This window comes from Gnatocerus cornutus, chromosome 8 (genome assembly GCF_029298725.1).
Source record: "Gnatocerus cornutus isolate USDA-ARS CGAHR chromosome 8, icGnaCorn1.1, whole genome shotgun sequence".
Lineage (NCBI taxonomy): Eukaryota > Metazoa > Arthropoda > Insecta > Coleoptera > Tenebrionidae > Gnatocerus > Gnatocerus cornutus.
In genome coordinates this window covers 9831690-9858710 of record NC_142240.1, presented here as the reverse complement: position 1 = coordinate 9858710, position 27021 = coordinate 9831690, and the positions used below count along the sequence as shown (strand labels likewise).

The following is a 27021-nucleotide window of genomic DNA, read 5'->3' as shown; positions in this document are numbered from 1 at the left end:
AATTATCATACAAATGAAAGATAATTGCATTTATTGTTTTTTCTAATATTATGGAAATTTAGGCGGAAATTTTTTTTATTTTTGCTGACAGTAGGTCATCCGGAATCGCAAAGGTGGCAGGGTTAATTTTTATTCACAAAAATCGGATTATTCTGTGTCCTTCTCCCCATTGTATTTAAATTGAGAGTATAAATAAAAATTTGCGGACGTGACTATATGACAATAACAAGAAAAATTACGAATACGAATGAAAGCGATGGCACAAAATAGAATTTAAAATATGAATGACTTTTACGGAATGAAACGTAAGAAAATTAGTTGATCGACAATAATATTTACATTTTCATCTTTAAAAAACTGCGACTCATGCAATTATTGAGAAGAAATTGAAATTTTTTTTTGCCTAAAAGATTCGAAACAAATTTGTTCACAACGTCTAGACAAGTTATTACATATTAATGTGGACATAACATTGAATAAAGAAATGTACTAAAAACCGAAACAAATTAATTCATTAAAAACAAGACCATAAGCTATGCAACCAACAATTTAAATAGATCAACTATCAATTTTATGTATCACTTTCTTTAATTTCACCAAAAATGACATTACATACCTGTAATGAATACATTAAATAGCCATTTAACAATTTAAATAGATCAACTATCAATTTTATGTATCACTTTCTTTATTTTTCACCAAAAATGGCATTACATACCTGTAATGAATATATTAAATAGCCATTAACAACGAGAGGAGGGATGATAATCCAAGTATCCACAGCTTCCTAGGGCGAGAGGGCCCGTATCCTTCAAATAACAATTTTAAAGACACAAATTACCATTATTTGTCTTGGTGTTAAACCCTTACCACCAACAAAATGTGCGAAAATTCTGAAGTCAGTCAAGGTACCACCACTTTTCGCTCCATTTCCCTCACTTACTATTTTCTTGTTTCAGATAGAAAAAAGTTCCTCAGCGTTTGTTACGACAAATGGAAGAAAATTACAGATCCTGAAGAAAGTCTTCGCTGTTTTCTTTTAATCCAAAACACAATAGTGCGTCTCCAGAATGAAGCAGAAAACGACGGAGACGTCGCGGTGTGGAGTGAAGTAAGCGAGAGAAGAGAAGATTCGCTCCCGTTCGGAATGAACAGCGACGCCGAACTTTCTTACTGTATCGTCGAGGATGAAAAGGACTCTTTAAGCAAGCGGTCGTTTGATGAAATGTCCGAAGAAGAGTTTCATAATGTTTGGGATAAAATGACGGCGGCATCGGAGTCTGTAGATTATGAAGAAAGGTGGAATATCTTAGAAGAGATTATTGCGCCAAAGAAGAGAAAGAAAGAAAATGGTAAAGACTAGTTTGATTAATAACAGCAATGAAATTTGAAAGACTGATTTTGATATTGTAACAGTCTGTGATAAAGAACTTGTTTGGCTTCTTTTTGTAAGGAATGGAAAGAATGGTCAGTTAAATGAAATAATGAAAATTCAATTCACCCTCCTTTTGATTTATTTTATTTATAATAATGATTGGCACACATTCTTTTACAACAGAATAAAGATTATGGCAATGTTTGTACAACAAGTTGGTAAATAAATATAAATGTCGGAAATAACTGTCTGTAGCAAGTAGTAAAAATGATTTCAGCCAACATAAAAAGAGTTTTCGCATAAGAATGTAATTTCGAAGCCAATTCGGTTAGAAAAGAATAAATACTGACGTGTGACAAAGACTATGTGCTTACTTGAAAAACTTTAGCTCAAATTTAGTTTCAACTAGTTATTTTTCGTTTTTCTAAAAGTACATTATTTCTGCATTTTCTTTATGTACAACGGTGACATCTTTGGTAAAAAAAATATCGATAAAATAGGTACTGCGCTATATACGTAAATAATGAGCAATAAATAATTTACAAATTACTTATCTAGTGAATATTGTTACAAATTAAGAAACAGCTAAACAATTCGTTGTTCAGCAGTATAATTAATTTTACACTATTAAAAATTTGATGGTGTTTGATTAGCCTATCTTATCATAATATTTACTTTGTGCTAAGTACATGTTTCTTTTTTAATATTTAATATTTGCTCAAAAGTGACACTCCAAACTTTTCTCTCGGAGTGCTACACAGCGCACATGTCGCAGGAACTAATTTACATTTAATGGAAAAGTTACATTAATTATTAGTCTCATTTAACAATATCACAATTTTAATATTGCAATAATTTTTAAGTAGCTAGATATGCTTCCATTACTTTATTTAGATGTTAATAGGTAAAGCTTGCGTAGTACACTCTAGCAAGCCCATCATTAATTTGACTAGAGTTTCCGTAATAATGCCCAAAAACAGAAAGAGACATTACTGAACGGACTACTAAAATGCAGACGATTTTCGGTTTTAAAACGCTTTGAAAGCAAAGGCGTAAAACTCTTAAGATTTGCTTCCAACTTTGAGGATGCTACAATTTTGCGCTTAAAACTTTGTGATTGTTCGTGCTATCATCTACATGATATAATATATACACTTATTTTGATATACTTTTGATATAACATGACGATTTACGTTCGAACAGGAGGTGCTCAGGGCTGAACTGGACCACAACTGTAATATTTCTACGTTAAAATGAAACTAATATTGTCAGATCTTGTTGAAGTGGTTCGTTCGGTTCGGTCCGGCCCCGGCCACTCGGTCACATTCTAGTAGTCCAGCTCCGCGTTTTTATAACATAGTGTAACATTAGAATAACAAATGTAAAGCTGGCGAAGCTCAGGCGAAGGCCTGGCTACGGTACTAGGAAGACACTTGGGATGAGGCCTAGCAAGCAGCCATAGAGGCATACAGAACACTCATAGTGGCCTTAGGCTATTGCACAATCGGCTCGCAAGTGTCCAGGAATGTTAGACCAGTCCTCAAGCCGGACATCTCAACCACCCGGAGGCGTTTGCTCAGTCTTGTTGCCCCCCATCGAGTCACTGACGTAGACAATCCCAGCACTACTATTAGCCACTCGAAGAGCTGCACTATATTGTTTAGTAAAGTCACTGATTGCCGTTTGGGCACCACCACCAGAGTGTCCATTAGCACCAGCCGTGGTGGCCACCAATCCGTCAAATCCCACTGCGTGCGCATCGTCACCGCAATGGTAATTATAACTGCAGCAAAGCACTCCGTCCTGCGAAAATACCACAAACAGTTAACATAACAACACGAAAAACTGAATCCGCCCACAACCTGCGAACGCAAATTGTGAAGGAATTCGCTGGGGCTCAGTGCTAGTCGGAAAATCGTGACTGTGCTCGTCTATGAGTCCCACAATAGACTTGGTGGATGACCCACGGAGCGCCGGCTGCACTCTACTAAATCCACTACAATTTTTATGCTTGTCGCACACCACAAAGCGCTCCATGGGGGCCGTCAATCTATTGTTGCGTTTTCGGCAAGACCATGCACATTCATCATTCACCAAACTCTCTAAGTTCTAAGAGACAGTATCCAAAGTTGTATAATAGGAAGCATGCAATATGTAGAGCGATACACATCTATAGAGTGCTCAATAAATCTGTCTACTACTGGAACGGACAATACAGGCACTACTAGAGGTGTGTATAGTTTGAGTGTAGTTAGAGTGACGTGATTACCGATGCACACAACACGCGACATTGCTCACCAGTTCGGCGCAGAACGGCACCTGGAAGGGAACGTAGTGTTAATTGTTAGTATAGCCTAGCTATCAGCAAGCCAGCCTTGGCCTCTATGCAGCGGCTAGCCATGCTATCATATACATGGCGGCCCAGAAATAACGCAAAAAGCAGACCATCCATGGACTTTTTATTAACAATTGCAAGCTTACAACTTAGCCTAGCCTAATGTCGACATGAACTGCTTTTTCGTACGTTATCGCTCAGGCCTTTGGGGCTCTAGTACCGCCCCAACTAGAACTAGTACTATTAGTATCTCATAAAGGAAGCAAGCCCTCGCATCGACACTTATAATGAATGAATAAATGAATGAATGAACTTATGTAATGAAAAGAGTGTATGGAGGTAAGGGTTACACGAAAGGCACTATGCCTCTAGTGCGCTCAGATGCTCCAAGCATGATCGAAATTCACAGTACCTGAAGTTGTAAGTTACGAAACATTCAGACCACGACAATCATTAGTTTAGTTAATTTCCTGTAAGAGTTTCGACCCACCTTGCAGTTACAGGCGACGCAGGGATCATTTGGATCCGCGAATTGCGCTCCCGATTCGTACATTCGTCCCGAGAAAGTGCAAGGTTGTCCCCACGTAGACGCGTTTCCTAAAGGACAAAGATCGTCACAATGAGGACAACAGTCTCCGACGGCTTGAATAGGATTGTCGCATAATAAAGGAGGACACTTCATTTCCCAGCAGTCGACTTCGCCGTAAAGACACTCGCACGTCTGGCATTGGTACGACCACTGTTCGCCGTGCATGAGGATGACGTCGGACAGTTCTTGATGCTTGCAGGCGTGCTTCTTGTCACATTGAGGACAGCAATGGTTCTGGCTGTTGCCTGGAAGAGAGCAGTTGCAGTGAGGTTTCTCGCAGTTGATCACGCCGTGGTTGCAGTTGCAGGTTTGACAAGAATCCTTTTGGGGCGACAAGGATAAGCCGTGGCTAACTTCGGTTCCTTCGAACATGCAGCTTAGGCGACAGTCTTGTTTTCCGGGCGAGCATTCACACCGGAAACCTCCTTTCAGGTTGACGCATTGAGCAGACGGATGACATGTATGCATTTCATCCGTACATTCGTCGATATCTGAAAGGCACCTCTATAGAATTACGTTAAATTAGTTAGTTGATTTACCTTGGCATAAAGTTCCTAAATTATTGTCTGAGACGGGGCTTTGGTAGCCCTCTTTGCATTTACAGTAGTACCAACCGATCATGTTCACACACACTGAAGCATCCGTACATCTATGGGCGTTGGTGGCGCATTCATCCAGATCACGCTCGCAACTGGGGCCGGTGTAGCCGTTGGGACAAGCGCACTTTCCCGGACTCCGGCAGATTCCTCCATTGAGGCAACTTTGGTTACAAACAGCTGGAAAATACATTGAAACCTCGCCGTCACCAATACCAAAAACTCACGTTGACAGCTATATCCATCGCCGGTGTATCCTTCTTTGCAGACACAATGGTAACTTCCCTGTGTGTTGATGCAATCGGCGTTGATGTCGCAGTTGTGTTCTCCGGAACTGCATTCGTCCAGTTCCGCACAGTTAAATTTATCCACCCTGCGATATCCTGCAAGACACTCGCAGATGTAAGATCCGGGCGTGTTAACGCAGCGAGTGTTCTGGTGGCAGTGGTGGCCCTCCAGACCGCCTTCTTGTTGACATTCATTAATATCTATAAAACAAAACGAAGGTGAAAATGTTGAATCAGCAGTGAGATTTTTTTTTAGTTCAGAAAAAAATGAAACAGAAAATATACAGAGTGAATTTCGTACCAGTGCACAATCGTCCGTCCCCTTGAAAGCCTTGGTCGCACTGACAAGCATAAGTCGTTTGTAAGTTGAGGCAAGTTGCGTTAGCATGGCAAACGTGCCCTTTTGCGCAATAGTCAACACCTGTTAGGATGAAAAGACAAGCACCAAAGTTAGTTGTTAGTAAAGCGATGAGGATATTAGTGACGGCAGAATCGGATCTTGTTGGAAGATTCGAGTCTGGGTCTGATTTTAGTTGCAGATGTTTGAACACGCATTCTTTTAACAATCATTCGTTAATGCAAGATGAATCTTTAAAAAGTGAGAGTTACGATACCTGGACAAAACTTGCAGCAGTTGTCGGCAACGCTAAACTGCTCGTCCGGAGGGCACGTGAGCTTCGGACACATCGTTTCCGGATCTATCCTGGTACATTGCATACTGCCATCATGACATTCACACTCCACACACTTCTTAATAGTTACTAACTCCCCGTGGTCGTAAAAAGCGCCATAAAACAGACAATGTCCTGAAAAGTACAAACATCGTCGATACCTTTCGAGCGTTTCGACGTTAAGGAGCAAATAAACGTCGTTCCGTGTATCTGCTCCTTAGATGTCTCTAAAAGACACTTACTGAGACAACTTTGGCAACATTCGCCCGTTATATTGACAGGATGTTTGCAGGGCAACTCCGGACACTCGACAGGACGACACTGAACATCTCCATGCTGTGAATCAAAAGAAAAATGAAAATTGAGTAGCAACAGAGCGAACAGGACAAGAAAAAAAAGGAATTGACTGTCATTTAAGTTTCGGTTAAACGAACGGTTCGGTTAATGAGTACTAACCACACAAGCGCATAAATCACAGCCGCGTTGCCACGTGGCGCCGTCCGCATGTACCGTCCCGTTGACGTGGCACGATTTCTGACAGTCACATTCCTCCACTTTACTGATACGTCCCTCTGCTGCTACCAACTGCAAAAGACAGAATTATATATAATCAAAACAGTGTACAGAACGCATAAATGACGTTACATGGTAGTCCATATACCCTTTCGGAAAGTTCCTGAAGATGCCTAGTCAATTCCTGCACGGTGCTCTGGAGCAACGAGAATTGGCCGCACGTGGGGCACGTGGAATCCAATGTGGGGCAGAGGGACAAGTAGCCGTGGGGACCTCCTATCAGCCGCACGTCCTGCATGGCACCCTGGAATATAAAATCGAAACTATACATCGCTTTACACTACTAAAAAGTCCTTGTCATCCGATTTTAATATTAAATGACTTCCCCTCTGACAACACGCGAAAGACAACCAACAACATGACAAAAAAGAAGATCGATACTTCTCACAAGCACGAAATGAACATCCGTTTTTCAATCAATGGGGAATAATGTTAGAAATACATGAAATTCTCCCCTGTTACGGCCTTTTTTCGGTAGAATTTGTGTTTTGCCAGAGCTATAAAATGTCAATGAATGTGGTAGCGTTTTCATGCTCATTAAGTCAGAATTATCAAATACGTGCATCTAGAATCTTGCCACCTTTGGAAAAAATATAAGAAAATGCTGCCGGAATAATGACCTTCCCAAGGGCGCATTTAGATAGTGAATGAAATTTAAATGTTACAACTCGTTTTTTAACACATAGTTTAATGGATATTTTAGAATAAAACTCCAGTATTCACTCCAAACTTATTGGAAGCCATAAATCAGTTTGTTTACGAAGATAAAAACTCGAACAAAGAGCAGTAAACGCAGAGTCTGAAAAATGAACTTAACTCGCAAGTAAATCAAGAGAAATTTTGGAATATGTATTATTATAGGAAATGGAGTTTCTAGTTTCCCGTTGGAAAATCCATAAATTTTTATTACAGATCCCTAAGTGCCGTGTTGCGATAGAATTCCCTTCTAACAACTTTATAATTTTACTAGAACGAATAGAATTTTTATCGAAATATTTCAAAATAATAAAAGTTACATCGATAAAAGTTCCTTACAAGCAATGATAAACAACTGAAATGGATTTGAATTCATATTTTGCCGTCTCTGAGGGGTAAACTTTGTTCTTTATTACGATCATTATCAAATTTCTTGTAAAAAATATGGTCTTGTTCAGGTGGTTATGCAACCCAGAAGACCGAAAGAGTGTATTTAAAGCTGCAGACCGTTTCAAAACTTTACAGCAACTTTGTTTCCGAGATAAATTAATATTATTAATTGTTTAACATTCTAACATTCCAAAATTTAATTAAATCATCTTTAATTTATTTATAACAATTTTATTATTAAAAATAGAGTAAAACAAATTAAAAAAAAAGATAAATTACGTAACGTTGCAGTTTTCGTAGTTATGAATGGTTGAAGTGTTGGTTTATTTTTCATTTCCCCAATGAATCTCTTTCCCGGCGCCACCCCTAATTACCCCGCCCTCACCGCAACCACGAAACAAATGCATTTGGTGCATGAGCCACCTACCTCTTCCGTGCACCCCAGTTCCACCGATAACATCTTAATAAACAAAATCGATATTTGACTCACCTTAAAGTGATAATGCTTGTTCCTCTGACCCAACCAAAGTTGTTGGGGTTCGGTGAAGTTCCGGTCCAGAAAACCGGGTAACAAAATTCTTTTATACAGTGGATTACAATCCACAAAGAGTTCCGCTTGCGAACCGCTCACCGACACAGCCACATGATGCCACACATTGTCCGCGAGTCTGTAATGAAACGTTTCGACGTACACTTTCGAGTCCACCCGCGATGTATAATGCAGCCGGATTTCATTCTTTCGGCCGCTTGATTGCAGTTCGAGATATCGGTTTAAACCGTGTGCGAAACTCACTATGCTCCCGGTATTGCCCACGTCTTGGCGGAGCCACGCTGAAATCGTGAAGTCAGGACTGCGGCGCAGCAGGTCCAACACCTGCTGGACGGCGGCGGCCGGCAGCTTCAGGTCGCGGTAGTCTCCTAGAAAGAAAAACAACTAATCAGAACCAAAGTCTCATTTCAAGAAGGTGTGAAATTCCCGGCCGAAGGCGAAGATTCTCAAAGGAAAATGGCAGATAAAGAAAGAATCCCGTGGCCTCTATTTCTGAGGATAAACCGGCGAGCTATACAAACACAAATTTATGGGGTTCCGAGAAGTCTGATCAATATTAACCTTGCCTCATTCGGCTCAGCTGGTAACGCATGCAATGGTAACGAATTTTACTCTTGCACACAACCCCTCGGTTTCATTTCAACTGCGAATAAATCTACATAATACCACGAGAATTCAGTGTCTAAATGGATTGTCTTACGTAAGGAAACACCAAGGATTAATTTCGTAACCTATAGTTCTTCATCGATCTCCGAATCATAGACTTCCAGCAGGAAAAATTAGCAATCATCGTGAACATAAAAAGGACATTAAAACGATTTTAACATTTCCCTCGTAATTCCCGACAAGTGAGATTTTTTAAACGATAACACACCCCCGACCTCTTGCCATTTGATACCATCGTACCATTACAAAAATAGTCTCCATAACGACCATTATTGATTTATTGGTATAATCCACAACGAAAAAAAAGAAATTATTCGTCAGCGGTCCCAAACAATTCCCTCTTTCATAATTAAAAAGCGGTCAAAGGAACTTTGATCCGAAACCGAGTGAACTATATGATCGAATCAAATCAGGTTAACGCTCTTTAACCCTTGCCCGGGGGATCAAGCGAGGTAAAAGGACGAGTTGAGCATTTAACGTGCTCGGAAGCTTTCACATGCAATTGCTAAAGTTTAGGGAGGCTAATGTTGTGGAAAATCGACGTAATAATCAATCCATCAAGTTGTCTTTTCCAATAGGGAGTACATTTATTTCCAGATGAAAATACCATTTTTTTCAGGATTGTGTTATGAAATTATTGGATTTCGGAAAGTTGCGACGTGACCCAGAAATTGGTGAATCGTTTTCGGGGATTAAAAATTGGTAACATGTTCTGTCTTTTATTTACTTAACAATATACGCGAAAGTGAATAAATCCCAACTTTGTTTAAAGTAATGTAATGACTCAACGACATGCAACAAACTTTTACTTGGAAGGAAATAAAAACAAGGTCTACAGAAAGTTTGAATTAAGCAATTCTATTATCAAAATCTACAACCTAAAGCGTCCTTTAGAAGAGAAATGGACTTTTCTTCTTGACTTGTACAAATTAACACTGCACGCACGCAAAATCGTGCAAGATACAAGCAATTCATTACTGCGTTTCTTATCGCGCCGGTAAGTTAAGAGACACTAATTTATTATCTTTGTGACTAAAATTTTAAAAATTACCTTGTAAATAGTACGCCGGCCGCAGTTGCTGTGGTCCCGGTGGTCCCTTCCCCAGTTTAACTCCTGCCCAGCTTTTGTTGTGCAAACCCAAGGCACCCAGAAGGTCGATCGACTGACCTGAAGATGTGGCGGACGACAGAAGGCCTGTGGGGTCCAAACCAGTAGCTGAAAAATAAAATTCATGTAAAATTCGCTTCTGTTCGTCCTAATCGCCGACTTCCTCCATGTCCAGCTTTCGCTTTTTCACACGGTTTAAAGCAGGTGCATCCAAGAGGGGATATGAATGTGATTATGTGAGTACGTAACGAATAGAATTATGTCGCTTTTATGCGTGCTTTACGGAAACCCTCAACCCCTCACCGCGCTAAATTATTGACCAAACGGGGTAAATATGAGTAGGGTCGGGTCAAACACATATACTGGACGTTTTCAATTTGTTGCTTGGCTTTCCGTTATTAAATGTCCGTCTGGATTTTATGGATTGGATCGAAATGACAAAACCAATTTCGCGCCGCTGCCGATATTTAACACCGTGATATAGAGCCATTCTTATTCGGTTACTGGCCCATTGTTGAGCACTGGAGGAGTGCAACAGAGAGCTGGAACCACTCCAATCGGGTCAAAGCGGAGTCTTTTTTCTTCGCGAAATTGAGTTGAAGGTTAAGCAGATCAAATTGTAAAGAAACGCTCCACCTGCACCCAAAAGAGCGGCCCTAAAGCAGAGCCTTGTGGGACGCCAGTGAAGGCTTTTCCCTCTTCTGAAACGTACATAAAATACGAGCTCAAACGAAAGTGAAATTAAGCGTCCCAGTTCTAATTTTTGGAGCCCGGTTTAAATCCTTCATCTCCATTTCCACCAGCTCAGCTCGTTTCGTCTCGGCAAAGTCAAATTTATGATAATTGTACATGTAACTCCCCTAATTAGGCCTTAAGTTAAAACCACCCTCCCCCGTTCCGCATGCAACACGTTATGTCAATCTTGTAATAGCACCCAAGCCTAAAATTAGCCGAAATGACCTCCAAGTCGATCATGATTAGTAAAACTGTTAACATATGTTCAGTAAGATGAAAAAAACAAGTTCGCCACCTCAGTGCGTCTGGCATACCTCCAATCGTCTGTATAAATATTGCAGATAATGTTAATATCACTTGGCAAGAATAAACTTGTCGCAAGACGATTTTATGAGTCTGGTGCAACGTGACTGTCACTGCCCTCAGGGAGAAAACCGCGAAAAAAATAGTTTTCAGTTATGATGTAACTCGGTGTCTCCTTTACATGAAACTGTGACAATGTCCGCTAGTCTCGACGGCGTCATGACGCGAAATTTATAGCGGCGCTTCTGCCAGCCTCTCCGGCGCCTATTTGGGAGTCTTCTCCGTCTAGCGCGTTTCTAGAGCATCGGCCTGCTTCCCCTAGTCACACCATGATGTAACAAGAGGGAATTTTGGAAGACACCTCCAGAGGACCTTAATCAAAATTTCTAGATCGATATCACGGTTACGTGGCCGAGTTGAAGAACCTCAATCCAGAGGGATTCGCGTGCTTATCAGTGATAAAACACACTTTCATTATTTCAGACTAGACGCTGGTGCAGACTTGTATTTTTAACAAGCACGGAACTTTAGGCCTTATCGGTAAAGAGAATTTATTAAGTACATATCGTTTCAGAACTATTTTGATAAGAGGCGAAAACTGTGTTCGAATGTTTGTGTATTCGAGATTAAATTTTCTTGGAAAGGATGCACGGGGTAAAATTTTCATTACTTTTGGAGACGCTGTCGCCGCTTGGGCCAGGTTTTTCCGACCACATTACAATTTTTATCTACATTTTGTTGTGGAAGGCCAACATGTCTGCCAGAAACTTCAGCAAGGAAGGAAAGTTCTACGAATTTAATTAATTAGTCTCAAAGTGTACCAAAATAGGCCACTCAATATTAATTTGTTTTGATTTCGTTGTATGATTTTCCATTTCCACGGATCTAAAAAACGCTGTTGAGGGTAGTTTCTATAGATGACGTAATGTAGCAAGTGGGTAACTTAGTAACAGTTTTATTTTAATATTATTGGGTAAATCGATTAGGTACACTATTCCAACGAACCCAATTATTAGTAAAAATATCAGCATGTTGACCCTTTCAATGAACCAGTTCGATCAGGAGAAAACTGGGGGTTGTTCGGTAAAGTTGTGTGCATGCATAATAATACAAAGCAATAAAAACCGCAGTAATTGCAGTGTCATAAAAATAACTTGGAGCAAACTTCCAGCTCATAAATATTTTAATTAGTTTGATGTTGTTAATTCGTTTTTAGTGCGTAAAGAAACATTGCCCGCGAATATGACAAAAGGGTGAAGTATGATAGTAAACGAAGGGTCCAAACTCACCCTTCGTCTTCAACCCTTAGCAGGAAGTCTAAAACTAGCGACTTGCATTGCGTGTTCATTAAATGGAAGTTATTTTTGTATTTTATGAAAGTCATGAAAATGCTAATGAAACGAGACAATCGGTGTACGGATTTTTCGTGTTTTTGATAGATATGAAATCATTCGGTTATTTATTTAATTAAAATCCGTCGCAGCTGAAATTAAACCGTTGAGACAAATTTATTAATTCCAGCGAAAATTTCGCCCCAAGTTCCAAACTTATTAAGTTATAAAAAGAATCCGGGAATGCTCTAAATTTCATTAGTGTGCAATTAAATTGTTCACTCCCTTGAATAATTGAATCTGAAATTAGGCTAAGCGGCTTTCAGCGAATATAACGTCTTTGTTTTTCGGAAGGATGCGGGCGAATTTCCACCCTCTTGTAACTAAAAACCGAACAAGTGGTATCAGACTGCAGAGTTTTATTTTGTCCCCACTTTCCATATTTCCTGCTTCCACGCAATGACCCACCTGTAAATTCCTAGGGGAGTCGTCACCCCAACATCAATTGTGCAAATCCTCCCCTAGTAATAAACGTCTTTGAAATCGCAATGACCCAAGATGGGGTGCAAAGTAAATAATGACCAACGCACACCTCGAAATGGACGTGGGGTCCGTTCCCATATTATATTTATTTTGTCACAGCTTGTGAAATTCCGACTTTTATTGCGCACAATTCTTGACCAATCCAATCCGAAACACATACCGACCATCAGTAATTGGGTAATTTTGTTGTACTGTTTACAAGATGTAGTAAACTATCGTTCGATGACAGAAAATTACGTTTCATGCTGGGAGCCAAGGCAATGTTAATTTGACAAATTCTCAAACTAATGAGGGTTTCTACGTATCAACTTTGCAATTAGCTTCATTGTCCCGGGATTTCAAGTACAATCGCACCAATTAGAATATGGTGCATTAACACGACTTGCATGAAAGGCGAATCAGAGTAATACACGTTTTTGATTCGGTTTGTGCATTTTTACGTCGAAAATATTTGCACCCTCCCCGATCGCAAAATAAAGGTGCCAAGAGTAACATTAAGAGCACTCAACGCCCTCGTAATTAAACCTTTTGATTCTTTGTGAACTCCTCGAGGTTGTTTAACGTCTTTTTGTTCTTGCAGTCAATACCCATCAACCACATCCTTTTCCCGAGCACTAAACTCCCTTTAAAATAAAACCCTGCAAGAATCCTGTAAATAGAGCACGGACTTTCGATCCTTATTGATTTATAAATTATCACGCAACGTTTTTATACAGTTATGGTAATACGACCAATTCGAGATACATTAAGTTTTTTCTGCTTATAATTAAATTCAGTTTTATTTTCAGACGTCGCGTGCAGTCAATCCAATTACCTATTATCGATGTTTTTCGAGTATCGATTCCTGAAAAAGTAAAAGTTTAAAGGCCATGAAATGAATTTGACACAACTCTCTTACAATCAATTAACATAATTGATGCAATAAAACCAGATCAATACCATTTCCTTCGCGTCTCGCCGCGAAAATCGAACTTCGATCTTCCTCTTCCGGAAGCTGCTCGCAAATCACGCTTTTGTATCTCAAAATCTCGCGAGATTGTGTGTTGGAGTGTCAAAGAAACACATTAACGACGCTACCAAGCAGCTGACGGTATATTTAACGTTAAAACTTAAAATATTGATTTCGTATTAGTTCGACGCTGAGGCTCGTACACCATTACTGATTCAATTACATGATTAATAGCGCCGTTAGTTAATTAACAAAAAGCTTGTCGAGGGCTTTTGTCGTTTCATTACTACCAACTAACAATTTGAAAAGTTTGTAAACAATTCCGAGATAAACAACACTATGAGACCAATTGCTCAATTTCAGTAATGAGCGATAAACAACAACACGGCACTAATTTTTCCACGTGCTCTAATCGATCAAGTTTTTTCTTAATTTCTAGGATTAACACGTCGCGGAGATCGAAGTATGTACGGACACGCCATTAAACGTATGTCAAGAGCTTTAATATGATTCCGTGTCGTTAAAAACGACTTCTCGGCACGACATTGCGGCTTATTTGAGTTCCATCAGTTTTTTATTTGCAGCCGCTCGGAAATAGAACTTGACAAAATGTCTAACGGTGCTGCATTACACGACAATTAAGTGGACGTCGAAGAAAAACGTCAGATATATTAATGCGAGAAGTTTCAAGAACGACTTGGCTGATCCACAGCAGATTGTCCCAAATCAGATAAAATACGTCCGAGTAAAATGAATGGCAAAATTTTATAAGCTGAAATTCGCCTTTTTCTCGTGGTGCACTTTATTTAAAGCATTTCAATTATGGGTGCCAGACGATTTATGAAAGACGGTCGTCGTTACGATATTTGCCAAACTAAAACTACACACTCAAGGACACAAGATTTAAATAGAGTAATTCCAAGAACCCAAAAATATAAATTCGAATCGCAGTTTTCAACATCCGCGAAATTAACTCGCTCGTAATTTTTTAATTTTAAATGAGAACCAACGTAGAAACTCTTTCCGCCTTTCCGCACACATGTCCTGTCGGTGTAACAGGATTCTGTCAACAGAAGCTCACGTCTGTCTCACAGAAATTTCGTATAATTAATTCCTGAGAAGCTGGCACACGACACGCAGCTGTCACACAAATGGCCCTTGTCCAAACTCATTTCACATCTCATCGCACTTGTTATTAGCGGACAAATTAACTGGGGTTTCCTTCTCACACCCTTAAAAAAGAAGGATACTTCCATTACGTTTTCACCCCATGAAACCGGAGGAATTAGACTAAAACAATTTCAGTCGTTGACGGAGTCACGAAGACAGTTTTTTTTTTGATGGATCGGACGTGATACTGTCGCGGACGTGAAACGACAAGGAAATGGGGAAGATTCTGGAAATGACAGGAAAAATGTGCCCTCGCACACGAATCATTTATTTTTATCAAAATCTGAACGGTCATATGCATGACGAAATTTTTTTCTCAAGTTCCCAAAAATCATTTATTCTTGCTCGAATGTAGAAGCGAAAAATTGATTGCCAAGCATTACTTAACCGTTATCGACCCCCTTAAAAGAAAAACTCGCGAATAGCCTAAGATGCGGAAATCAATATCAAGTCTAGTCCGCTTTACAGCCCCTCTTGCCGCATTCTTAACTACATAATTCTAATTCTCTTTTCTAAACCAGCAATTATTCCATTTCCTCTTTTCCCATCAAACAAACTTTTCTAACCCCTTTTTTCACCAACAAAAAGTCATTCTCTCGAGCAATAAAAATTACAGAGCTGACCCAGTTCCGAAACCAAAAAAGTTGTTTTTCCGGACGTTCGACTTTTATAAAACGAATTAAATTTATAAATAATGACTGTACTGATTTTAACCAGACATCGAAACCTTTTCATTTTCAACGAGGATCAGATTATAATGATTGCTCGTGTTAATCATTTTCAGGGGTGGATTAGGAAATTAGGTAATTCAATTTAGCTCGACATAATTAAATTCGAAACAGTTCCAAGCTGCTCCAAAAACATTCAACGCGAGCTTTTCAGCGGAATTAAAGTTGAGAAAGCACGTGAAAAGGACGATTTCGGGATAATCAATCATTCTGGGGAATTGTGAAATGAAAAGTTTCGATTTTTTTCGTCGGCGACTGCATGCAAAGTTGCTGCCAAAAAAATCTAAATCTCAGATAATCGCCAGACTTGTTGACTTCGAGCGTTGCTTAGATAAAAATATACTCAGTGATAGTTAAAAATAACTGGCTAAAAACACAAAAACAGCGCGCGTAAAATTCATTAAACCAAATACAACAAAAAAAATCCATTGAGTAAACCAGTGCCGACACAACAAACTCCAAAAATGTCTGCTAACAATTTCATATTTATGACATCGGAACTGCAAATATTTGCAGGAGCGTTTGATGATAAACAGTCTTTCGATAGGTAAAGGTACACGTTAAATATTTATCTCATAAATCTTTCAAAGAACAAACACTTCCTCGGACTGTTAAGTGTTTCTGTAATATAAATTCTCATTGAGACTTATTAATTAGTTCCAGAGCGAACATGAATGGAAATTCTCACTTCTCAAGACGTCTTTTGGCTGCATAAAATTAATAATTAATAATTACAATTTGCAATTCATGGCTGTACGTGGGCGGCGTGCTTTAATTAAAATTAACCACCATTTCCGATTAAAGCGGAAGCCGCCATGTACAGGGGCGGTTTAGTGGCCCTCGAGGGAGTACTTCGACCACTTCTTCGGGGAATTTACAAGAATAATGAAACTTTAAATGACACGAATTTAACAACCATAAATTGCTGATAAAACCTGAGTTTGCTTCGTTAAAAAATCGTAATAAGCAAACCAGGAAACGCAATCAGCAGAAATGCAAAAAAATCGCAGACGCGTCGAAAACCGTCGTTTTATGAATGAAATCATGTCAACGATTGCGAAAAGAATTTTCAAGACAAGTCCTTGTAATTTTTTTCGATCATGAGGTGCTTGGCATGCAGAGTTCTTCCAATTAATTTAAAAGCAATAGAAATGTTTGCGTAACAAATTTATTGCTTGTTAACACCCAAAGTCTGTATGCAACGATCAATTGGAATGGCTTTGTTTGTTAATTTTTCTGATGGATTTATTTTTGTCATCGTCTAAAAATAAAATTATTGCAAGGAAGTTTTTTTCTAATTGGATCTTATCGGGACGACGAGACGTTTTAATAATGAACGGATTTATGGGCTCAATCGGCGCGGCGACGAACAAAATTAATGCAAATTTAATTCGGATTTTTCATTTTAAACGACTGAAATACGGCCGGTTCAAAAGGTAATTGCACAAAAAGTGTCGGATTACCACCTGACATAGTAACTTTATAGTGTACAGTGTCATTCTTAAAGTAATTACCTAGACAAAACAAAGCTTAAATTATTTCATTTTACAGACCTGGAGCTTATGGACATTGACCATCTTAATTAAAAACGGGCCACTCTGTATAAATGGCAAATTTATTAAGATTGCTGCCAATATAAACTGGAATTGACTAGACCTTTCTCTACGTTTAAAAAGAAAGATTTTACAAATTAACGTTTTGACTGACTAAGTAAATTAAATTGACTAGAAAAAATTTCTAGTAAAATTATTATAAATCCTCTACCATCTAAATTTAGCCCTTAAGATGTAATACATTACATGTTAATTGATAGTCGGGTGAAAAATCAAATCTTGAATGAAATGAAATTTCCTCCAATTTATATGTTCCAATTGTAACTTTCAGTGGCACAGGCAAAAAGCTGCTGCAATCTAATTTTGAAAATGACAAAATTCGGAAGATATGAGAAGAAGAATATAAAAAGAATTGCAAATGAGACAGAAATAACGAGAGTGGATAAGGTGTTAGCGCGGATTTCCTCTTTTCCTGTCTGCATTTTGGCACTTTTTGGCAATGGCAATCTTCATAAATCAGTCGGCTATATTTATAACTTACCTAGTGTGGCGTGTTGTTTTGTACGTATCACGAATCGCATATTTTTAAACATCAAAAAATATAAAGAAAAGGTAAAAAGCGGTTACCTGAGGCGAGCCACAGCAGGGTGGTCCAAACCGCGACCAAGCAGTAGGCCATGGCCTCTATCCGCGGCCCCGCACAGAATCGTCAGCCCGAGGGCTCAACCCCTGGAAGCCGGCCCATGGCGGGAGCCACCAACCACTCAGACCACGAACGCCCAATGGCCAACAATACACATGGTCAGCACTTGGCAGCAGGATTGGGGGCGACACGACCACTCACCGAAACACCGTCGAGAGACTGAACCACCACAGAACAGACGAGCTGTGTCGTGGACAGGCAGGTTCGCGCCGGCGCCCGTTAGCGTCCCGACGTCGCGATACTGCGGTGCGGATACTACACCACGACACGGAACAACTTTTTACCAGCGCTGGTACGGGAATGGAAATGCTAAGGGAATGACCATGGGCTTGGGGCACGGGGACGTTCAGCTTCGTCGGACGCCACCTGGACAAAACCACCAATAAGGTATCGCACGCACGGAAGGAGGAATTGCTCGAATTATGCTTAATTTTTGCTTTTCCGGTGGCGTTAACGCACAAAAGCGGCGGGGATTCTTCAGAGACTGCGTACTGATTAACCACCACAAGTGCTCCCCCAGGACACACACTATTTACATATTTACATATTCAAAAGCAAATCGAAACGAAAAAGAATTTCACTTCTATAAAAACTAACATCTTTGGCTTATCGACCAAATCAAATTTATCTCACTCTGTCCACCCCTGACAGCAAACAAGTTCTTCCTCCTTTTATGAGTCTTATTTATCACGCCTGAGTGAGACCAAATCGCAATTTTTCTTAAATTATGGCAAAAATCTCCTCTTCCTCGTGATTCATTGATTTTAAAAACCACTTTGTTTACCGCTCCTCAAATGACGGCGAAGCAACAAAACATTTATTTGGTCTCTAATACAACATTAGCCTCATTTTCCTATTCACAACTTCTTGGAAAAGCGCATGAATGAATAGCGCAGTTTAAAAACAACTCCGAGAATCAACAACGTTGCCAAAACTGCATTCATAAACATAAATTAATGCATTCTATAAAGTAACGTAAAATATGGCTTTGTTCTATTGACACCAAAGAAATTTATGACATTGTGGTTACACTAGTCCTCTTTGCGGCCACTACAGACCAATTAAATTTTACAACATTGGGGTTAAATCAATAGAGGCAGGTATGTAATAATGAATTTCTGCCACGAGACACATTTGTGTCGGCAATAAATCATAATTTGCGAATAATGTGGCTGAACGGTGTATGAATGGGTCGTCAGGGAGGACGTTAAGCTGCGTGTGGACGGTCTTTTCAAGCTAAAACTGCCAAGAAGTTTATTTTCTCGCACACGAAGTCATGTCGAGTGTACTACATGACTAGTAATGTGTGTAATTCCCTAAATATAGCCATGTACGTATTTCTACATCCCGGGGGCGGTGCACACGCCCCTTCACGATACAAAGTACTCGAAATTGATTCGACAGGATGAGATACGATTGTCCACGCTGGAACATGGCACAATTCCAGATTAATATCGGGCTGTGAATTAATAAATCATCTCACAGTGGAGCACTGGGCCAGACATAAAACCATGTCGAAAATGTCGTTACATATGGATCGATTTGCACCATTCGTGTCCAAATATGCATACATTGACAAACATCATTTTTAATAACGAAAGTGACGAAAAATGGCACATGTGTGGCACGTGTGCGGGGGATTATTGACAATATTGATGACACCCCTAGTTGAAAGGAGATATTTGAATGGTGGGAAGTGCAATATGGCACGGGGACCTTGCTTGACCATATGACGGTGTCCAAGTCTAGCCCACCTGTCTTTGGAACGTGCTCGTTCAACTAGAAGACAACGCACTCCACCCTAACATATTTCCTTGTAATTGATAACGGTTCGGTTTTTCTGGAGGCACGTGCCGGAAATAATTACTGCGACAGGAGACGATCACAGCCCAATTGCCATTTCTGTAAAGCTACAATACAAATACAAATGAGAACGAAATATATTGAAAACCAATTGGCAGATTATTTTCTTTTCTTTAAATTGAGGAGCAATAAAAAATACTACAGCTCAAATCAACAGCCAAAAATGTTTAGTGAGATTTCAGCGTTCTTTAGTCCTCATATTCTTTAAATCTTTTTGGTGAAAATGCATAAAAATCGTATTTTTTATTAACTTTTTAATTATTTGATCTTTGAATTTGATTTTTTTCAATTTGAGGAATTCGTCACATTTGCACATTTCCTTATTAGATTTTATTGCTTTTTTCATGACATCAATTCTTCGGATTCTTTTAATAATAAACTTATAAATTCAAATCTTGTAGTATACAGAATGTTTGGTAAGTAAAGCACCAAACTGTAACAGCAATGTTGAAATCTCAAAAATTTTGTTGTTTGCAGTTCTTGTAAGCAGTGGAAGGACATAAAAGTAACCAATCACGTACCGTTAAGATTTTTGAAAAATTTTAAAAATGCGGAATAAAATATCACCCATGTCACACCTGACATTTTGTGACATAGACGTGCGCTGTCAGGTATCTGTCAACGTGTGCTGAACAATTTCGCAATGGACCTGAGATTAGAATAAATCATTCTTTGTTGCGGCGTTTATATCTTGATTTAGACAATTTGATTAGTTTTATAATTTCGTATAGATTTTTTTTTAATTAAACATTTAGTTTGAAGTATATTTGTGCCGCCACTGACTAATCATGTCAAATGTGACAGTTGCTTGGCACTCTCGTTTTTGTCAAAACCAAACTACTATGTTTTCAGTCAGATCTTTAATTATTTTTCGAGTCCTAATTGGTCAAGTTTTCAACCTTGTAACTTTTACAAGAAACGAAAAAGAAAGAAATTTTTCGCTTTCTGTAAGTCTCTGATTCTCCAGGTAAGAATTGGTGCTTTACTTACCAAATACCTGTATAACGCAAAATATGCAAAAAGAAAGATTACTATCACCGTCAACGCAACTCAGTTTTTCAAACGTCCGCCATTTCGCGCCTGTGTCAAAAGTCACGGCTGCTATCCCCGACGTAACCGTAAACTCCTCATTCCACCGCTAAACAATTTGTGTTTTTTTGTAGATAACTAGCAATAATAATTGAATTTGTCTCCCCGCTCCTTAATTTGGCAATCTTCAGGTATTTTCAGGTGTCTTATATGCATTTCTAAACAAATCCTCCTGCCCGTCTAACATAACCTCAATGTGTTAAACTTGAAAGATTAATGGGTTTTATAGAAGATGAGCTCTCTGAAGTTAAGAAGCTCTGTGAGAATGTTGTCCCTGGTTGTCGACTTGTCTCTTGCGTCAAGACAATGGTCCGTGCAGAAATAAAAAGGACAGATTTTAAAGCTTTGGTTGTTTGTATTCAGTTTGCGGATAGTTACCCAAGTACCCCCTTACTAATTGAATTGAAATCGAAAACTTTGTCGGAGAAGCTTCTTCATGGTCTTACGAACGTGTGTGAGCAAGAAGCGAAAAAGTATTTAGGAAAGGCACAAGTTCTTAACATTATAAAGTTCTTGAGGAATTTTATTGATGAGAATCCTCTCTGTTGCTGTTATGAGGAAATAAATTGTCTCAAGAAAACTCTCTCTGAAGCCGACGAGCTTAAATTAAAGCAAAAAACGTCGAGTGTCCATTTGAAAGTGTACAACCAGAGCTATTTTTTGAAGTGTAGGATTGTTGTACCTGATGACTACCCTAAGAATTCCATAGAGTATTCTTAGTTATTGTAAGAAACATTTAATTTGATTGGGTTCATTTTAGTATTGAAGACACCACGACTAACTTCTCCCCAGCTTTCAACAGACACATGATCAGTCAAGCTAAAGAAATAGCAAGAAAGTGTGTTGAGCCCCCTTTGAGGAAAAAACCGAACGACCCTCCATTCCAACCCGCCCCATCTCTCAAAAAGCCAATTGAGTTTCTAATAGACTGCGTCAAGAGGTTACCGGCGGAAAATTGCCAGTTTTGTAACAAGAAATGTTTCCCCAGTGACCCCAGAGTAAGACTTCAATGCAGCTTTTCTGTTATTATTGGTACTTTTTAGCAAGTGGATGTTGACGAAGATTCACCTAAACACATTGAAAGGGTTTACTGTGGACACTTGTTCCATCAAGAGTGTTTCTTCAAGTTTATGAAAGCACCTCCTTTTGGGAACAAGAAGTGTGGAGCTTGTGGGAGTAGAATCTTTCATTTTAAATGGTCTTTATCTGATCGACTGGCTGAAGACAGATGGGCCCACGAACAAGCGAGGGAACGGGAGCTGCAAGAAGTTACCGATTTCTTCAAGTAGATTTAAGCACTGGCGAGTTTCAGAAAGAAAATAAAGCGCTTTTTCAAAATAAACCATTTTTTATTTCTAATTTTCGACCACCACTTACGTACTTGTCAATTGTGCCAATCAAATCTCAACACGCTTGCCCCACCTTCCAAAAGAACACATGGGGTCCGTGACCCGTTATCCACGTCAGTCTTCAATGATTCATTCAAGAGCATGGAAGACATTCCATTCTCGGTATTTTGCAATTAGAATGGATCGTCTGTTTTCGTTATCTAAAGATAAACATCCGATCCCGATAAAACAAAACCACGATTCTTATTTCAACCAATCATTCTTGCCAAATAATTGTGTAAATCCCCTGGTTATCGAACGCCATGAGAAAAACAGCTTCGGATAAGTTCGTGAAAATCTAGGTGAGTAGAAAGTGGTCCGTCGTAATGAACTTGCGCGTTCGTGTAATTAAAATTGTACATCTTTGAGTTGTCTGGTTAAATGCAGCAAGTGTAAGTTTATCTCAAGGTTGTAACATAAATATTTTCATCTATTCTTGTTAATTATATCGTCGCGATATGTTTTGTGGGAGAACAAAAAATTGTGTTCAGATAAAAACATTTTGTTATCGGCGTATTCAATGTAGATAAAACTCGTACCAAAGAATTTTATTATAGATAAAATCGCTTGCTGTTAGCAGGAACAGATATGTAACCAGAGTTGCGTCAGATTTTTTCCTGCGGTTTTTATCCAGTTAGAATTTTCTAGACCGGCGTTCAGACGCGGGTTTATTTTTGTTCTACTCCAAATTAAAACAAGGAAGTTATGCATGCGATCAAAAAACAACCACTTATTGTTTCTTCTTCCCAATTTCATAACAATAGTTACGGTTGAAATTGCATCGAATTTTTTTAATTCAAAACAGTCTCGTTTCTTTCTCGTACATCCAACAATTTGCTAAAAAGGTGATTTTACAATTTGTATCTTTGTAGGATTTTTTAATGTCAAATTGAAGTCAGTTCCTGTAAAAAGCACATTCTTCTTCATTGAGACTCTCTAGCATGAATGGAAAAACTCCAATTTCCGCTCTCCAGGAGCTTATGGCCGCCCGCAAACTCCCTCTGCCAGTCTACTTAGAAGAAGGTTTCGGTATTTCTTTCAAATGTACCGTTTGCGCAGGCGGTATAACAGGGGTTGGTACGGCCGCCAACAAAAAAAGTGCCAAACACAACAGTGCTGAAAACGCGCTTGCTATTTTGGGGGCTACCACTAAAGTACCAACAAAATTAGTTTTCAATAAACCAGTTGTCACGGGAGCATCAATGAGGAACTACGTGGGAGAACTCAACGAATTCGCTTCAAAAAGAGGAGTACAGTACCCGGAATACGGCGACGTCACTGTGACAACGTTGGGGGAATTTTATGTAAAATGTTCCTTTATTGGGAAAGAAACTTTTGGAAAGGGAATGAATAAGAAAGATGGGAAACAGAATTCTGCCAAAGGGATGTTGGAAATGTGAGTTCCTCTTTCAGTTTATTTGATTTCTTTTTTTAGAGTTTCAGTCATGGATCCTGTTAAGATCATTAGTACTGTTGTTCAGCCCAAAATCGAAGTGGAGACATTACAAAAAGACAAAATTTTTAACATATTCGAGACTCTTTCTATGACTGACCATAAATTAGTGCAACCACAAAAAGAAGACTTTAAGCCTGTTCCGGGAATTCACATTGTACTTGCTCTGTCTTTCTTTTCTTTTACTGATTGTTGCTTCTAGACACCTGAAGATAGCATCAAAGTACTTGAAACCAAATTACAGAACCATGGAATAGAGTATACTTTACAACAGTTCCAGAGAAATCCTTGTATCATGATGCTTCAACTCAAAGGAACTAATTTATACTTTGCCGGCACTGGCGGTACTCGAGAAGAAGCGACTCGAGAAGTGCTGCACGATGTTCTGCAAGCTGCAAAAAGTGGCATTTCTTTAAATACGAATGATTTAATGTCGTTCAGTTCCTAATTTGTTACGTGTATAAAGATGTACGTTTCAGAGCCAATACAGTAAAGTATGTTACATAATAATAGGTAAATAAATTTGTATTTTGTTACTATATCAGTTTGTTTTTCTTGTTAGTTCGTGCATCTAATCTTTCAAAGTCTGCACAGATTCTACTCTAAACGACTCGTAAAAGTTATCTCTTTCTTCTTTATACCGTGCCTTCAAAAGATAATCCATCGCCAGATTATTAACAGCAAAATTATAATGTAAGGCGCTCAATTGACACTGCTGCAAAAACTCCGTAGTTACATTCAGGCATTTGCTTCTGTTGTCTTCGTAGCACTTGAGAGACTTGTAGTAATCACACAACCCTTTCTTCGGCTTCGAATTTTCCAAGTTCATCATTTTCATCGAAGTTAACAATTTGGTTAAAAGAGTGCTTCCGCCTTTCATAGTAATTTTTTTCCGAATGGAGTATTGTGGTATCTTATCTAAAAGCTTAGCGATGATGTCGCCGATGTAGGGTAGATAAGGATTGGTTTGACACGATAAGAAGAAGGTTTTCTGGTAGATGGGTAGTCGTGGGTCTCTATACAAACGGCACAAGAACTCGAAAGTTCTTGAGAAAACGTTAAATTGCGAAGACGTGCTAAATGATGCTTACTGATATTTACTGGCGTGCTTCTTCCTCACGTAAGCCCATGTGCTCTTCAGTCTGTAGATCGCCGGAGTCTGAAGACCTAGAAGAACTGTCCTACACGAATGGAAATTCGAGATTCGATGACACTTTTCGGCGACAGCAATGAACCTAGCAATCAATCGCGATCTCATCTAGAATTCTACCACAGTTACAATGTTTTGACGTGGTACTATCGAAGTACCCTTTCACAAGAGTTTTTGAGGATGTCGCTAGCCACCAGACAACTGATCCGATGCGAAAAAGCAACAGTCGCCGCTACGTTTGGTGCATTCTTCGACGACTGTTGAGAAATTAACACACTTAACTCCGTTCCTGTAATCTTCAAAAATAAGTCTCTATCAACCATCGTCAACTGTTGAGCTAGAGTAGTTGAGTTAAAATCCCAAGCGGTTAAAACCACGTTGATCCGCAACAAACGCTTGAGATACTGAAGAGACGTTTCTTTTGCCTGTTTCTCTTCATCTGGCGGCAAAAAGCAACACAAACCTATTAGAAATTAATATTTCATGTCTTTCTTTTGCCATACCAACATCGCACACATCGTGCGATTTACCACCGAAGACACTGAAGCGTGTTAACGACTTTCTTTTCTTCGGTTTGCGGTATCTTGAGATGGTTTCTTCGGAGTCAGAGTCGGTACTATCGGAGACTGGTGGAGGGCGGCGACGAAAGATTCTCCGTTTTTCTAAGGAATAAAAATGTGGTACTTTATTTTACCATCTTGACTCACTTTTTCTCTTCTGGTGGTACTGTTGGATTTTCGACAAGTGATTCTGCAGTTCTTGGTACGCATCTCGAGCGGTTCGCGGTCGGTACCAATAATCAGGTGTCCAGAAAAAAATCACCGGCCTTCGAGGCCCCCTATAATCACGTTTAGCCGATTTTTACAAGAAACGTAAAAAGTACCCGCATGTAGCTTGGTTGTTCTTCTTGTTTTGATGGAGCGCTTCACAGGATATAGTCGCGACGAGCTGTCTTTTAGTGACGGGAAGTCGCAGCTCGGGTTCTACCGGTTGTCTTCTTATGGTGACCACAGACACGGCTCTTTTAATTTGAATGGAATATTTCGCTCCGGGGTTGATGTTCCACGGCCCTAAACCGTACAAGAAGAGAGGTTGCGGGACGATACCGTATCTCCTCCGATGTCGCGTTTTAGTTCTTCGGTAGTTGGCGTCATTATGGAACTCCCAGACTTGAACGCACTCTTCGGCCATCATGTCGAAGATGTCTGGAAGTTTGAGGGAGTCTGCTGAAGACTGTTGTGGTTTAAGTAAAGTCAAAGAATGTTGGTATTGTTACTTGAATGATTTGATTGGGAGTAATGTAGTCTTCGGCGGGTAGATAGAGATCTCTGCTGCAACTTTCGTTGACACCTAAGCCAAACCTGTTAATGCGATAGCTATCACCGATGTTAACTTCTTTCGATAGACTTTGTTGATTTTTAACATTGAAATTCGAGATTTTGCGGGATTTTATAAACTGGCGGAGACTAGGAGGGTACATAATGGGTCTGTAACTATCGTCGAAGTTTTTGCCCATGTAAAGATACCGATCTGTCCACTTCGGTATCAGGGTCTGCAACGTCATGGAAATAAGGAATGAATCCATTTTTAACCTACCGATTGATTTTTACCGGTGCCGAACTTGCACCACACTTGTGTAAGACCGTTGGGCTTAACTACGTGTCGGCTATCCACCAAATACAAAGTACTGTTACTTGAAGAAGTAACTACTGAAGTTTCTGAATTCGAAGAACCTGATTCTGGTGATAAAAACTTAACTTTCTCACACCAGAGGTTCCAGAACATCTACAACGAAATTTCGGGAGCGTGAAGGAGGATATTGGGGGACTTACAGTACGATTCTCGAATCCTCCGAGTTCGAAGTAGAAGATTCGGTTGTTGCAGAAATGTGCTTTTATCGTTTGTCGCTTGTGTCTCCGGAAAACACTTAAATTTACACAATCGATTGGATAAATCGCGATGAGCTCGAAAGTTTCAATGTCTGGATCGATTCCAGGCAAGAAATTCACGTAAGATTTTTCGACGGGGGGTAAAACGTCCGTTGCTAACACTAATTTAGAAGGAGTAAGGCCTAAATGAACTTGTCGAAGACCTTGTCCGTCGCGTGTCGTTTGAGCGAAAGGACTCTCGATTAATACCATATCTTCGAAATCGCAGTATTCAGAAAAGAGTAATTTCTGCACACGCTTGATAGACATGACATAAATTTCACAAGAAGAAAACTCAC

General features: G+C 39.4%; 4 protein-coding genes across 8 annotated transcripts; 2 read left to right on the top strand and 2 right to left on the bottom strand.

Moving 5' to 3' along the window:
* Positions 1–1503: 1503 nt before the first annotated feature.
* On the bottom strand, positions 1504–17927 carry LOC148169623 (protein kinase C-binding protein NELL2-like). Of its 4 annotated transcripts, none has more exons than XM_088043421.1 (13): positions 17776–17927; positions 9780–9944; positions 8003–8430; positions 6515–6670; positions 6310–6438; positions 6096–6189; positions 5797–5988; positions 5484–5603; positions 5123–5383; positions 4839–5075; positions 4201–4790; positions 3645–3694; positions 1504–3178 (listed from the first exon to the last, which is right to left on the bottom strand). In XM_088043421.1, the coding sequence occupies exons 1-13, from the start codon at positions 17825–17827 to the stop codon at positions 2869–2871; spliced, it is 2784 nt and encodes a 927-aa protein (XP_087899547.1). In that variant the 5' UTR covers positions 17828–17927; the 3' UTR covers positions 1504–2868. The 4 variants fall into 4 exon arrangements, with proteins under 4 accessions (XP_087899547.1, XP_087899548.1, XP_087899549.1 ...); XM_088043422.1 differs by having other exon boundaries at positions 3674–3694; XM_088043423.1 differs by lacking the exon at positions 3645–3694.
* A 2853-nt stretch (positions 17928–20780) lies between these two features.
* On the top strand, positions 20781–22145 carry LOC148169622 (uncharacterized). 2 transcript variants are annotated; one of them, XM_088043343.1, is made up of 4 exons: positions 20781–21112; positions 21167–21513; positions 21564–21801; positions 21847–22145. In XM_088043343.1, the coding sequence occupies exons 1-4, from the start codon at positions 21020–21022 to the stop codon at positions 22090–22092; spliced, it is 924 nt and encodes a 307-aa protein (XP_087899469.1). In that variant the 5' UTR covers positions 20781–21019; the 3' UTR covers positions 22093–22145. The 2 variants fall into 2 exon arrangements, with proteins under 2 accessions (XP_087899469.1, XP_087899468.1); XM_088043342.1 differs by having other exon boundaries at positions 20781–21513.
* A 124-nt stretch (positions 22146–22269) lies between these two features.
* On the top strand, positions 22270–24183 carry LOC148169621 (interferon-inducible double-stranded RNA-dependent protein kinase activator A-like). The gene is made up of 4 exons (XM_088043242.1): positions 22270–22493; positions 23064–23587; positions 23627–23801; positions 23847–24183. Exons 2-4 carry the CDS (start codon positions 23133–23135, stop codon positions 24090–24092), a joined length of 876 nt encoding a protein of 291 aa, XP_087899368.1. The 5' UTR covers positions 22270–22493; positions 23064–23132; the 3' UTR covers positions 24093–24183.
* Positions 24184–24215: 32 nt separating this feature from the next.
* LOC148169620 (uncharacterized) lies at positions 24216–26992 on the bottom strand. Its single transcript, XM_088043894.1, has 9 exons — positions 26627–26992; positions 26391–26579; positions 26071–26346; positions 25678–26027; positions 25502–25632; positions 25298–25456; positions 24953–25257; positions 24736–24902; positions 24216–24690 (listed from the first exon to the last, which is right to left on the bottom strand). Exons 1-9 carry the CDS (start codon positions 26990–26992, stop codon positions 24216–24218), a joined length of 2418 nt encoding a protein of 805 aa, XP_087900020.1.
* Positions 26993–27021: the final 29 nt, after the last annotated feature.

Coding starts and splice junctions, on each gene's coding strand:
- LOC148169623 (XM_088043421.1), bottom strand. CDS start 17,827: ATGGCCTACTGCTTGGTCGCGGTTTGGACCACCCTGCTGTGGCTCGCC. Junction 8,431..9,779: donor GCCGGCGTACTATTTACAAG/GTAATTTTTAAA, acceptor TTTTCTTTCTAG/GAGACTACCGCGACCTGAAG. Junction 6,671..8,002: donor ACAAGCATTATCACTTTAAG/GTGAGTCAAATA, acceptor TTTATATTCCAG/GGTGCCATGCAGGACGTGCG.
- LOC148169622 (XM_088043342.1), top strand. CDS start 21,020: ATGGGTTTTATAGAAGATGAGCTCTCTGAAGTTAAGAAGCTCTGTGAG. Junction 21,514..21,563: donor TACCCTAAGAATTCCATAGA/GTATTCTTAGTT, acceptor GGTTCATTTTAG/TATTGAAGACACCACGACTA. Junction 21,802..21,846: donor GTTTCCCCAGTGACCCCAGA/GTAAGACTTCAA, acceptor GGTACTTTTTAG/CAAGTGGATGTTGACGAAGA.
- LOC148169621 (XM_088043242.1), top strand. CDS start 23,133: ATGAATGGAAAAACTCCAATTTCCGCTCTCCAGGAGCTTATGGCCGCC. Junction 23,588..23,626: donor GCCAAAGGGATGTTGGAAAT/GTGAGTTCCTCT, acceptor TTCTTTTTTTAG/AGTTTCAGTCATGGATCCTG. Junction 23,802..23,846: donor CTGTTCCGGGAATTCACATT/GTACTTGCTCTG, acceptor TGTTGCTTCTAG/ACACCTGAAGATAGCATCAA.
- LOC148169620 (XM_088043894.1), bottom strand. CDS start 26,992: ATGTCTATCAAGCGTGTGCAGAAATTACTCTTTTCTGAATACTGCGAT. Junction 26,347..26,390: donor GCACCGGTAAAAATCAATCG/GTAGGTTAAAAA, acceptor ATGACGTTGCAG/ACCCTGATACCGAAGTGGAC. Junction 25,258..25,297: donor GCACGATGTGTGCGATGTTG/GTATGGCAAAAG, acceptor AATTTCTAATAG/GTTTGTGTTGCTTTTTGCCG.